At 45.6% G+C, this 14,529-nt stretch overlaps 1 protein-coding gene across 27 annotated transcripts in view; it reads right to left on the bottom strand.

The window, feature by feature from the left end:
- The window catches only part of DLG2 (discs large MAGUK scaffold protein 2), an 877,737-nt gene that overhangs the window by 530,524 nt on the left and 332,684 nt on the right, over positions 1-14,529 (bottom strand). The window contains exon 1 of one of the 27 annotated variants that reach the window (XM_083609602.1): positions 629-778. The exons of the other annotated variants lie outside the window; for them this stretch is intronic. Within the exon in view, the coding sequence (XP_083465728.1) occupies positions 629-763 (135 nt within the window). The 5' untranslated portion in view covers positions 764-778. Of the gene's footprint in view, positions 1-628; positions 779-14,529 lie in introns of those variants that run through there. 27 annotated transcript variants of the gene reach the window in all.

Here is a 14,529-nt window from a genome sequence, read left to right as displayed (position 1 = left end):
AGTTTCCCTTCTATCCTTGTCTCTCCCTGCTTCCTACCTCACAAGGTTATTATTAAAATGAAAACAGGTGAGAAGATAAATCTGTATGCTGCTATGAGTACCTTTAAGGAAGGGTAAAGAAGCACTTTGTGACAAACAGATATCTAACAATGGTATAGAAGCACTTCCCCAAATAATATGCTTGGGCAAGAAGCTGCACCTGTTGAATCTCAGCCCATCATGCTTGCCTTCAAGATAGAGGAGCCCTCTCTCTCCCCAGCGTGCTAATTTTAAAAAGTCAAACAAAACCTTGCTAGGCCAAAAGGTAGCCCTATACAGGAAAGCAAAAGTACTGATTTCAGCCATGTGCAATTAGCTCTTCCAGGAACACGGGGGTGGCAATGCCCCTCCATCTCCACTTCCCTCCTCCAATAAACTTGAGCAGAGAAATAAGTTTTAACAACCACCAGCCAGACGACTCTTTGCTCCCTTGCCGAGAACTGCGTTCTGTTTATACGACGGGGGTGGGGGGGGAGGAAGCCGCAACAGAAAAGGGCCATAATTCGGCATTGCAGCACCCTCGGCACTTTCGCCCCCTGAGCAGGTGTGCCTTGAAAGAGCAGCTCTGCATTCACGACAGCAGCCTTACCTGGGGGGGACTGCCCTCTCCACTCTGTAGCTCCTGCAATGCTGACGACTTGTCTGGAGCCAGCTTCCAAGAGAAGCAGAACAGCCAGGCAGGGCAAAGCTGGCTTGTGGGCTGTGCTGCCGCAGAAGCATCCATCTTAGGTCCAGGCAAGGAAGGCAGGGGGGAAAACACTGGGACCAGCTCCACTTTTAAAGCCACAGAGCATCTGCGGAGCTGGGTGTGTGATACTACTACTACAGCAAGGAGCGCTCTCAATACTATGTGCTCCCCCAACAGTTTCCCTAGCCTCCACCTCCTCCATTATGACTGCAATACACAAACCACTTAAGCTGGCGTGTGCATTACTAAGCAGATTACTTGGAACTGAGTTCCTTTCCTGTCAATAGGCACAGCTTCCACACGGTGTTTTTAATCTGGGGGGTTCATACTGCAAAATACTGACCCCCCTCCCTTGCATTGCCTTAGCTGTGCCTTTTTTATGCACAATGCCTTCCACTCTCTGATAAGGTTGCCAACTTTTGGGGAAGGACAGGCTTGGCCTGCTCCTGTGTCTTTAATGGGGATTTGACCCAGAGCAATCAACAGGCAATGCCTTTCGTAGCTTGCAGACTAAACCTTATCGCCAGCTAATTGTGGAGGAGTTTGAGGAGGAGGAGTTTGAATTTGATATCCCGCTTTATCACTACCCGAAGGAGTCTCAAAGCGGCTAACATTCTCCTTTCCCTTCCTCCCCCACAACAAACACTCTGTAAAGTGAGTGGGGCTGAGAGACTTCAAAGAAGTGTGACTAGCCCAAGGTCACCCAGCAGCTGCATGTGGAGGAGCGGAGACGCGAACCCGGTTCCCCAGATTACAAGTCCACTGCTCTTAACCACTACACCACACTGGCGCTCTCACTGGCAGAGGAAACTGCTGTTAAAGGGTTAAAGGCTGCAGCAGGCTGGTTCAGAAACCAGCTGTCCTGCTGGGTTCTGCTTATGAGCGCTAATAAACGATCATGCTTTGTCCATTGGTATGCACTGAAAAGCAGACTTGCTATGAAGTTTCAGGAGAGCAAAGTAGGGTGAGGAAGAGTGGGGTTTGGTTCCCACCTAAATATCCACTGGCAAAGAGATTGCCCCATTGCTACAGCAAAATTAAACAGAGGCACTTTCGCAAAATCATATCGCTATGCGAGGAACATGAATGATGTTTTCTAGTATGTCAGGCTGAGATAGCCGCCCATCTGGCTGGGCTTCCCCAGCCACTCTGGGCGGCTTCCAACAAAATATTAAAATACCGTAATACATCAAACATTAAAAGCTTCCCTAAACAGGGCTGCCTTCAGATGTCTGGTAGTTGTTGTTCTCTTTGACATCATCTTTACTATGATCATGAGTGCAGTGGAGAACCTAACATGCTTCAGGCATTAAGGCAGGCATCCCCAAACTCAACCCTCCAGATGTTTTGGGACTACAACTCCCATCATCCCTAGCTAACAGGACCAGTGGTCAGAGATGATGAGAATTGTGGTCCCAAAACATCTGGAGGGCCAAGTTTGGGGATGCCTGCATTAAGGGATCCTGAGTATGTTGCTGTTGGCATCCACCTGTCTTGAGAGACAATGGAGTGCCCCTCACGTCCCTCTTCAGCACATGCAGAAACTGCCTTTTTGACCATTGGACCGCTATTGGTCTCAGTTTTGTTCACATTTCAGTAAGAAATGACTTAATTCACAGTTCTCGAACCAGTACAATTACCCTTTGAAATTCTCCCGTCTCCTAATTTCCGGGATACAGTTGCCAGCTTTTTGCTTTTTTTTAACCAGCCCTGCTCCTGCGCCTTGAAGAGCACACAGAGTCACCAAAATTGAACAGATGAAGCTTTTCTGATCCCTGAAATTGCCATGCCAGCCAAAACTCCATCAGCTACATTTCTGAGCATTAGGCTGCTGCTTCAGCAACAGGAGCTGGATGAATTAAAAAGCTTGGCAACCCTATAGACTCCTCACTGGTTTTTAATGCTGAGGAATGCTGAGATTTTAATGCTGAGGAATACATTTCACCTACTGCTGCTCTGCAAGCCGTTTGTTCTCCTACGGAAGCATTCCTTTTTCCTGTCTCTTATATACTGGATTTTGCCTACACTATAAGCACACACATGTAGAAGGACGAAGCTCCCTGGTTTTCAATCGGGAGCTATGGCCTATTGTGCCACTGAATAGAAGTGGAGTGGTTTAACTGATCAATTGCTTTCTCTCTCATGCATCTCAGGAATTTGCTGATGACCCATGAATTTCTGCAAACTGAGGGACAAAAAAGTAAAGAAATCATAAACAAAGATCCCAGTAACAGGGCCCAATATTTGCTGCCTATGGCAAAGGAACCGGCTCTAATTGGGAGTGTGAATTGTATATTTTGTCACATGAATCAAAGGGTTGCTGGTTGGAATGTGCTCTCAAAGCTGCATTCGTTTCAGCAGTCTCCCATGGCTTCTTCCTTCACCTCAAGTTTAGACAAAATGACATTAGGAATAGGGCCGGCCCGAACATTAGGAAGAGTGAGGTGGCTGCCTCAGGTGGTAGATGATAAAAGGCAGGGAGTCGACAGAGATGACTGCTTGCTGTTCTTGGGTGCGTTGGGCACACTGTTTTTCTACCTTGTATCCTCAGATGCTGTTGGACTATACATCCCATCATTCTAGACAATTTTTACAGGAAATGTTGGAGGCTGAACCTGGGACGTTCTGCATGGCCTTTCCATGAGGAAGATTTCAGAGCAAAGATCAGGAATTTAAAACAAGCCCTGAAGGAATGCAGTGTCCATGTGTCGCTTAAAACAATGTAGCTTAATTAAAATACCAGGAGTATAATATTTGCTGTCTAGTTGTTGGCAAATATAAGTTGTTGTTTTAAAGCAACCTAAGAGAACAAAGACATACAGTAATAGTCATATCAATCATCTGCATGCAGTGTGAGGTTAGTTTGATTTCTAAGGTTGTGTCCTCAGCGGCAAAGGTTAAAGAGCAGTCTAATGAGCTCCCAGCCCACTGCTTCATTAGTGTCTCATTAAGGTTTGTTGCCACTGAGACTATTTGGATACACACAGCAACATTCACAATTAATACGTCGCAACTACCGGGCCCAATGTAGACATTTGTCCAATTGCTGTTCTTTTCTCCTACTGGGATGAAGATATGCAAAAATGCAATGGGTATAAGGACCAGGTTTATCAACTTAATGATAAAAACCCAGCAAGTTTGGGCACAATGGGAAGAATCTCCCTGCCTCCTGTTTTGGCAATGCCACCTTGGCTCAAAGCAGTTAAATCAGGCTTCCTCAAACTTGCCCCTCCAGATGTTTTGAGACTACAATTCCCATCATCCCTGACCACTGGTCTTGCTAGCTAGGGATCATGGGAGTTGTAGACCAAAAACATCTGGAGGACCAAATTTGAGGAAGCCTGGGTTAAATCAACAAAAGCCAATCTACGCCTGGTATCACCTGTTCACCACCACCCATACAGACCAGCATTCAGTGGCAGCAAGCCTCAACCTCTTGCAAGAAGTGTGCCCTCTCCACTTCTTGAGATAACCAGCAATGATAGGTAGGCTGGACGAATGTGGCTCAGGGTACTTAATAGGGTGGCTAAGAACCTGCCATGTTGCAGGTTGACTGAATTAAGGTCAACCGGTTAGCACCAACCAGTGTTATTAATATGGAGCAGGGAAAAGCCTCCACCTCCACAACTGGAAATCTATGGTTCCCTTCCCAAAATTCCCACTCAGTCCCCAGACAGCGACTAGCTAATCCTGAGCTGAAACAAATGGCGGCTTGGTGGGTAGACTGAAGTGGTGCCAAGAAGCCCACAATGCATGGCTCCACTCTGTCCTCATGCAGATAGGGGTAAATCTGCACCTGCTAGAGCACAAAAAATGTCTCCTTTGTTCATTCCACAGTTCTCAACTTTCCTAGCATCACCAGCTTTTGCACTCATCTCCTGTGGCTGCCTCTTTAGCAGCAACTGGCTGTGCGCCAACTAGCAGATAGCAATGTAATGCTTTGTCTGCTCATTTTTATATATATCTACTCTTTGCAAAAGATACAGGAGTACAATAGGGCTGGTTTTCTTCCTTGTCCAACTGGCAACACTCACACTTACAAGGCATGGATTTGGATCCTAAGGACAGACAGTTAATTTAAGAAAGTTCACAGAAGGGAAGCACCCAGTTCCTTCACCCCTCCTGAAGCCACATGCAGCTCTCCGAAAAGCCTCACCTGGGGGGGGGGGCATCAGGGGGCCTTCCTGAACAATGTGAAATGTGGTTGTTGTTGTTTAGTCGTGTCTGACTCTTTGTGACCCCATGGATCAGAGCACGCCAGGTACTTCTGTCTTCCACTGCCTCCCACAGTTTGGTCAAACTCATGTTGGTAGCTGCGAGAACACTGTCCAACTATCTCATCTTCTGTTGTCCCCTTCTCTTGTGCCCTCCATCTTTCCCACCATCAGGGTCTTTTCCAGGGAGTCTTCTCTTCTCATGAGGTGGCCAAAGTATTGGAGCCTCAGCTTCACAATCTGTCCTTCCAGTGAGCACTCAGGGCTAATTTCCTTAAGAATGGATGCATTTGATCTTCTTGCAGTCCACGGAACTCTCAAGAGTCTCCTCCAGCACCATAATTCAAAAGCATCAATTCTTCGGCGATCAGCCTTCTTTATGGTCCAGTTCTCACTTCCATACATCACTACTGGGAAAACCATAGCTTTAACTATACGGACCTTTGTCGGCAAGGTGATGTCTCCAAACAACACAATATGGGAGGCATGAATTTTCCAAAATCAGACAGTGGTGCACTCAACTTTGTTTTCATGAAGTTTGAGTTATCTTAGGATCCAAGCTATTACATATAGAATCATCATCATCATCATCATAAATCATCATCACCATCATCTACCCTTCACCATGGGGTCCCAGGGCAGGTTGTAACAATTTAAAAACACAATATTAAAATCAGTTAAAACATGGATCTGCCAGGCTAGCTATGCACAACCAGACCGACAGGTGTGGAAAATCACTAAGCACAAGTCTGAACTCTCATAGGTTGACCTTTTCTTCCAGGGATCTGTGTTTTAATATGTGCATGGCACAGAGACATCTACTAGGGAATGGTCTTTTCTTAAAGTGCATTGCAAATCATGGGATGGCTTTACCTGTTGAGAGGCACAGGAATTATGGCAGAAAAAATAAAAGAAGATCAGTCCTATGACATTTCCACGTCAAAACTGGATAGCCGACTAATATAGGCACAGCATCACCCACAGTCTACATTTCTCATGGTGCTTCGTAGGAAGCCATGATAATGAAAGCATTTTCTAGTAAGGAGAGACTGCTGATTCATAGATCTCAGCCCATCCCTTGATTGCTCCACAATTTATCACTGTCAGACAAAGAAGTGAGCTGACTCAGTAGAAAAATGCTGCCTTTGAGATGGCATCAGCTTACGTGAAAAATTCCTTTGTGGTGCTAGGCCAAGACTGGTTTGCTAAGCCTACAACAGCCCATGTCCTCACTTGATGCAAACATTAAGTAGCCCACTCGAGTGGTGAGATGTCAAAGAGGAAAGGACTTCTGCAAACTACATCTGCTGATGTAGGTTCTCATGCAGATATAATACCTGCTGAAATCCACTCATCTACACAACTCTTAAGACTCCAGGAGGTATTTCCTCTCTTCCACCCACCCACCCTGAAATCCACCCTGATACGATCTCAGAGAAACTGCTTGTATGGCATACCCTCCAACATTTCTCCAATGAAAATAGGGATGTCCTAACTAAAAGCAGGATATTCCAGGATCAAATCAGAAATTGGGACAGCTTCTGTAAATCTTGGACTGTCCCTGGGAAATAGGGACACTTGTAGGGTCTGGTATGGAGGGTCATTTAATCCAGGTATGTTCCAAGGTGTTTATTGTGCATCACCTGCATAAATGAACAGGAACTGATGCCCCCACGTAATTATCAGGTGAGACATCCCTGCCAACTTTTGTCAGATAAAAATAATGTCATAATGCCTTCAGCAGCTGCCAGCTGGTTGCCCAGGAAAGTACTGTATTTTTCGCTCTATAAGACGCACCAGACCACAAGACGCACCTAGTTTTTGGAGGAGGAAAACAAGAAAAAAAATATTCTGAATCTCAGAAGCCAGAACAGCAAGAGGGATTGCTGTGCAGTGAAAGCAGCAATCCCTCTTGCTGTTGTGGCTTCTGGGATAGCTGCGCAGCCTGCATTCGCTCCATAAGATGCACACACATTTCCCCTTTTTAGGAGGGAAAAAGTGAGTCTTATAGAGCAAAAAATACGGTATAAAGACAAGGAAAAGTTTCTTACCATCCTTTTTTATTTCAATATTACAGAGAGTAGCTATAGAACCCAGCCTCTTGGATAATGGCATTGTCCCAAGTGAATCTCCACACACAACCCATCTCACCCACTTCCTCATTCATCACTATGGGTGATCATCATCATTCTACGGGTGCTGCTACGTGCCCTCTGTCTTCAAGCTCTTTGCTTTCCTACTTTTAAGGCTCGCTGGGTTCTGGGAGATGGGGGGCGGGTCTAGAATGCTTTCTAAAGACACCGTGTCAGCCAGCTGCTGTTCTGGTCCTGCCTCCTCCTCTCCCATTATTTCCTAACTTTCCCCCTCATCTGTGTCTGAGCTTGTTGGGATGCGTCCGGGGAGACGGGGGCAATTGGCAGGTCCCCAGCTGGCTCCAGCCCTCCGGACGGCAGCCGGACAAACTCCAGTTCTCAGAACAGCATCAAAAACTGCGACTCAAGCCTCAGAGACCTTTAGGGACTGAGCACGCAAGCCAGCAGAGATAAGAACTCTTCGCAACAGAAGTAGCGGACAGAGGCATATGTAAGCATATTTACAAGCATTTATTCAGCAGCAGGACAAAGGAAAAACATGTCTGCTTCCCTTCGTGTCCAAGCAAACAGCATAGGCAAAAGCTATATACAACAGAAGTTCCCAGCAGACTGCGCTGGAAGTAAACAGACATGTGACACACAACAACTCCACACGCCTTTTCTAAAGGTGGAACGGAACTATATCCTAACAGAGCTGTGACCTCCCTCAAACTCCTTTTGTAAATCTAAACTGTTTTCCTCTTCCTGGGGGGGGGGGTCCTCCTCAGCCCAGTCCCTAACAAATAATTTTATATGAAATTAAAGTTTCTTCTAAGGGATTTTATTAGGAGTGTGGGAAAAGGAGGCCCCCTGGCCCCCTTTTATTCTCCTGCCCCCTTTAGTGCAGGGGGGCTGCAGAGAAGACAGAAGAGGTGGGTGGGCTGTGGAGGAAGAGGTGGTAGCAGGCAGGGGCTGCAGAAGAGGCAGCGGCGGAGGGATGCCATGTTCTGTTTGGTCTCAAGCCACAAAAAACCATAAGCCAGCCTTGCTTATGTATGTATGTTTACTTACAGTAGCAGCAGTGCCCAATTAATTCAATGGCGGTTACAGGAAAGTGGGTACAAGACCGCAGCCACTGTATTTGTTTGGTTGTCTTTGGAGCTCTGAGCCGGTGAAACATGTAGCTCTTCACAGAAATCAACTCCCGGTTTAATTTGTAATTCTCTTTCTTTCCTCTTTGACAGCCTAATAGAAACATTAAATCTTATTTCCCCAAAGAAATGCCTTTTATGATGCAGCGGCAAGGATAGTGAGAAAAATTGGTCTGCGCAGAGCCTGGAATGTGTCCATTTCTGACTATTGCATTTTTCACCATGTGAAGGAGCTAAAGGAACACAAATGATCGCAGACGGGAGCTCAATGCAGATAATTCACCCGAAGTCTTTGCTATTTTTCTTTCTGAAATGCATTCTGCTTACAGATCGTAGCTCGGTATAAACTCTTCCCTTAGGACTTGAGGGGACAGCGATCCCTTCAGAACACTCAGATTCTACATCATGAAGGCTGCTTAGTTGTAGAGACTGAACATTGTAAGGTGCTGGAGTAAGAAGACTTAGGAGGAGGGCTAAGGAATATTACGTGAAATAGTAGGAGGCATCGAAGAGGCAATTCCTTATTTGTTTGTTTGTTTGCTCTATTTAATAATAAGCTGCTGAAGATGCACGTAGGTTGCAACCCTAAGCCCACTTACCTGGCAGTAAGCCCCACCCAATCCAATAGTCTTAGTTCTGGAGAGACAAGACTAGGATTCTGCTGTCAGTCATTACACAGTAATCCAAGAGGCTGCACTACACTGAGTCAGATCCGCAGGTTCACCTGGTTCAGTATTGGCTACCCTACACTGACCGGCAGCAGTCCTCTGTGGTTTCAGACTGCCCTTCCTGGAGATGCCAAGGGACCTTCTGCGTCAAAACTCTGCACTACAGCCCTCCGAACTCTAATTCTAATAAGCTCCAATTCAACTGTTCCCCCCCAAATTATTTATTTATTTTACAGAATTCTCCCCTGCCAAATATCTCAATGGATATTGGGTGCCAAATTAACCAAACATTTCACCTGAGTAGGGATGGAGAGAGGTAACTTGGGTCACATTTTCTTGCAAACCTACTTCATTGATTGATTGATTGATTGATTGATTGATTACTCTTGTGTAGAAATCTTGCTTGTGGGTTTCCCACGGGCATCTGGCTGGCCATTGTGAGAACAAGATGCTGGACAGGGTGAGCCATTGGCTTTGATCCAGCAATATCTTCTTATGTTCTTATGTTCTTAATCCATGATCCTTCCAATTATAATGCTTTGGGGGAGACAATTCATTGGGGGAGGGCGTGTCTAACTCATAATAATAATAATAATTTATTATTTATACCCCGCCTATCTGGCTGGGTTTCCCCAGCCACTCTGGGTGGCTACCAACAGAACACTAAAATACAATAACCTATTAAACATTAAAAGCTTCCCTAAACAGGGCTGCCTTCAGATGGCTTCTAAAAGTTTGGTAGTTATTTTTCTCTTTGACATCTGGTGGGAGGGCTTTCCACAGGGCGGGTGCCACTACCGAGAAGGCCCTCTGCCTGGTTCCCTGTAACCTGGCTTCTCATAGCAAGGGAACTGCCAGAAGGCCCTCAGCGCTGGACCTCCGTGTCCAGGTAGAACGATGGAGGTGGAGACGCTCCTTCAGGTATACAGGACCGAGGCCGTTTAGCGCTTTAAAGGTCAGCACCAACACTTTGAATTGTATTCGGAAACGTACTGAGAGCCAGTGTAGGTCAAAGAAACAAAAATAGTTTATTGTGTAAAAGTGGAGGTTTGCGGGGAGTTGTTTGCCCATTCATCAAACCTTGTATCACTATTGCAGAATTGCCCTTGTTTGACATGAAACAACCTGAGCAGAAAGAAATGTCTAAAGAAGCCTTCTCCAACTCCCACCAGCCTCAGCTAGCATGGCAAATGATGGGAGCTGTGGTCTGGCAACATCCAGAAGGCCGCAGATTCCTAATCCCTGGCAAAGAACAAAAACATTAACACCTGTTCAGCAGGCTCCTGTGAAAGAGGCTGATTGAAAGCTGGCAACCCTTCCTCAGTGTCAAAGGTTCTGGCAGAACTGCTGCCTCCATATTGTTCACAAAAAGCACAACAGGCTCAATTCTCATGAAAGTACCAGCAAAATAATACACATATGGTACGAATGGAAGAAAAAGCAGGTCGTAAATAAAAATCCACAATAAACGAGAGACATTTTGCTCGGAAGGCGGCGCATCCACTTTCAGCTTTTATCTCACCAGAGCTAAAGGATTGTACATTTGACACCAATCACTTTCCTATTAAAGTCAGCCACAAAAGAATCAGTCATCTCAAGGGAGAGAGAGTGAATGAGACCACAGATGAATGTCTGGGTCAAAGTGGCCTTAGCAATGCTGGTTAACAGAGAGATGTAGATGTGCATGTGTTGAAAGCGAAGATGAAAATGGTTGTAATGATGGTGAAATGGCTATTCTTGTTGGGGCAGATGAAAATACAGGAGATGATTTCTGGGACACACACCGATTAGTGCTTTGGTGGCTTCAAAGGGAGGACAACAGGTAGGCATTCAGAAGAGCACATTTTACATCCACTCAGGATTCCCTGCATAGAGCCTGAACGTATAGCAAGCCACCTGAGCTGCTTCCACCTAAGTTGCATGCTCTGAATCTTCCACCAGCCAAACCCCACTCACAAAGTGGCTGGAAAAAAGATCTGCTTGGAACATACTTTGTTAGTGATTCTTTCCTCTCCAGGCTTGTCCATGCTGCCACTTGTCTTGCCACTATCCCCCAGGGAAAACCCACTGATTGAGCAAACGTCGGTCAGGTTTCCCATGGGTTGATGCTTGAACCACTTCTGCCTTCTAAGGAGGTAGGGTTGAGGGCTTCACGCCCCCCTCTGCACTATTGAGGGAATCCCCAGTCACGTCATCCCCTGGACAGCCAATCGGCTGGCCCGGGGGGCATGGCCTGCTTTATTTAATGCAGGCACAGCCGAGGATCTCCCTCTTTTGCCGCTTCCAGCTCCTCCGGGGGGCATGGCCCTGTCCGAAGCCTATGGAGGTGAGGGCCTAAGGCACGCCCCCGAGCGGTGACCCGGGGGGGGGGGGTTCTGAGTTGATGTGCATCAGCAGGACTCCCCCTACTGGTGGTTAACCCTTCCCAGACTTCAATCGGACGGGCTGAAGCCGGATAGTCGGATATTGCCTAAGCCAATACCGCTCATCACCTGTAACCAATAAAGTTGTGGCCATATTTAGCCCATTAACCTTAAATAATTGTGTCATGTGTCTTTATTTCCACTGGGAGGAGGCGGGAACTCGCCACACAACTCTGATTCAGTGATAAAGAGTGGGTTTTCTCGGGTAAGTGGTGAGTCAAATGGAAAAACCACTTGCACCCACGCTTTCTGGGCATGGGACAAGCGGGGTGAGCCCTTCCTGTCCATTGTTCCTCCCCAATCCCATTTGCTAAGAATCCAAGGTGGGTGGCTGCTCAGCTAGTTGAAGAAGAAGAAGAAGAAGAAGAAGAGTTTGGATTTGATATCCCGTCTTTCACTCCCCTTCAGGAGTCTCAAAGCGGCTAACATTCTCCTTTCCCTTCCTCCCCCACAACAAACACTCTGTGAGGTGAGTGGGGCTGAGAGACTTCTAAGAAGTGTGACTGGCCCAAGGTCACCCAGCAGCTGCATGTGGAGGAGCGGAGACGCGAACCCGGTTCCCCAGATTACGTGACTACCGCTCTTAACCACTACAGTTGAACTGTTTGACTAGCAGCCAGCCAGCTATCAATACTTCATATCATATGTTATGTGCATGGGGAAAACAGTGAGACTTTCAAGCACCTAATTTTTAGCCATAGCAAGGGTGGATGAAGCTTGTTCAGCAGCACGCAGGGCCACATTGCAGATGCATCACAAGCCAGAGGGCTGCTGTGACTCATTTTCATATTCAAGTTGCATGCAATTAATACAATTGATCTGTCACTTCTATGAAACACTCAGATGCCCAGCTACAGGTGAGGGAAATGTTGCAATTAGGGCACATCCTTCCAGTTGAGAGCTAATCTGTTACTGATAGTCCGGTGCCTGTGCTACATCATGACATTTTTTGCCTGTGCTACATCATGTGTATTTTCTCTATATAAAAGCTTGTGACACATTAAAAACACCTTTGATGGCATCAGGGCTGGATTTAGGTTTGATGAGGCCCTAAGCAACTGAAGGTAATGGGGCCCTTTATATGTCCAGCTGTCCTTTGTCGACAACAAATTGTCGCTGTTCCCCTCCCTCTCTTTCCTTTTTCCTTCTGTGATGGAACTCCTATTTGGGGACTTCCCTGGCTTTTTTCTGGCCCACGTAGGACCAGTCTGGATAGTTGGCCTTGGTGAAGACTTGACATTTTCATCCCCCCAAAAGTTTTTGATTTGAGTTCCTACTGAAATGAGGCTGCATTTTAATGTTGTATTTTAATCTTGTTTTTAAGTTGTGCTTCAATCAATTGTTTTTATACCTGGTGTTAGCTGCCCTGAGCCTGGTCTTGACTGGGGAAGGCGGGATATAAATAAATTTTATTATTATTATTATTATTATTATTATTATTATTATTATTATTATTTCCCACACTGGCCAGCTAACAGCCAGATCTCACCAGCTGTAAAGGAGAGTCTCTGACCAGGGCCTCCAGTATCCAGCTGTACTACCAACCCTCTGGATCATGAGGAGGCCAAGCAAACTAGACCTTAAGAAAAGTGTGTCCCTTAGGCTACAGCCTCAGACAGACTTCCCCGCTCAGTCGATTACACACACACACACACACACACACACACACACACACACACACACACCCTTTGCATGGTCAGGCCCTGATCAAAGTCAAGAGTCTGGGGCTAGATGAACTAATGACCTGACTATATATACTTTATATAACATATTTAAATCATATAGGAATATGTGACTCATGCTGTTTTGGGTTGCATTTTAATAACTGCATTTTTTATAAGCACTTAATCTGCATACCAAATGCACAAAATGATAAAAACTCTGGATTTCAAACTAGAAGCTCCTATGCAAGGCTTGGAAGTGCAGATGAGCATTTTCCATATAACTATCAGCACTTAATCAGTACCAATCCTAGCAAGTTGGCAAGTAGTTTTAGAAGTCCCTTTCATACTTCCTTGAGCACATCACCCCTTTAGCAATCGCACTGTCTCCTGTTTCATATCTTAGAAACAACCTCTTGTTTCCTTTCACTATTAAACCAATGGCAAAGTGTATTTTCCCATCTCTGACATTTGCAGAGCATGCCCTTTGGTAGATCATAACTCTCTTCTTTCTTTCTTTCTTTCTTTCTTTCTTTCTTTCTTTCCTTTCTTTCTTTTTCTTTCCTTATTTCTCTCTCTCTTTCAATATTTTTCTCCGCTATGCTTCCTGCAACATACCTATATAGTGTATTTCCTGTGACAGTTCTACAAACTTTACTCCTGAAGTTATAGTTGGTGGCGGCTTTTTCTTTTTTTTAATTAAAAAAACTTTTGCAAATTCAGTATTTGCTAACCATCTGGTCCTATTTGATGGTAATGAGAGTCTTAAAATGTGGTTATATTTTTACAGTGTTCCAAAATACCTTCTGTCTGTGCTGCTTCATCATGTTGGATAATGTCTTTTGCGTAAGAGGCATTGGTTGCTGAAACGAGAAATCTGGTGTGGGGGCTTATGTAAGTGGGGCTCCCACCTGAAAAGCAGGACTTAACCTCCGTAAGCCCACCAATGGCCAACTGCCATTTGGATCTGCCCATTTCAGAAATGTGTCTGTCACTGACAGTTCCGGCAAACTGTATCCAACGCAGAGGTGAAACCGTGAGTCTGGGATCCTCTCGTCTGGGAACTGCATCTGTTGGTGTCTATTCTACCTGACTGTGACAGTGGGAGAAGCGAGACAGCAAGGCCTCATCTATTGGCTCAGAGGGGTCCATTCCCAATTGGCTTCCTCATTTCCAGAACCATAGTTTTCAATTCCCATTTGGCTCTCTCACTCCCAGAAATGAAGTTGCCAGTGACAATTCCACCTGTCTGCCTCAGAATGCTATGTGAAGCTGCATTGGCTCAGCATGGATTAGGGATGCTCATGAATTCTGACAAAAACAGAAATGGGAGTGGAAACTGCCGAAGTTCACTTATTTGTCCCATGTCCAGCAAATACGGCCAGTATTTAATGTTGTTGTTTTCAGTCCACAAACAACATGTAACGATACATTCTTGATGCCCACACCCACATTTGCATTGAGTTGCCTTTGCACTGAAATGAATGGTCTGTGATAACAATGATAATATAATTAATTACCACATGTTTCCATCTATAAGACACCCCCATGTATAAGATGCCCCCTACTTTGGGGGACTCAGATTTAAGAAAACGGGGAGATGTATCCGTGTA

The sequence above is a fragment of the Podarcis filfolensis genome (genome assembly GCF_964270895.1).
Source record: "Podarcis filfolensis genome assembly, chromosome: 4".
Lineage (NCBI taxonomy): Eukaryota > Metazoa > Chordata > Lepidosauria > Squamata > Lacertidae > Podarcis > Podarcis filfolensis.
Note: the sequence above shows the minus strand (reverse complement) of the source record. Positions and strands in the feature narration are given on the sequence as shown.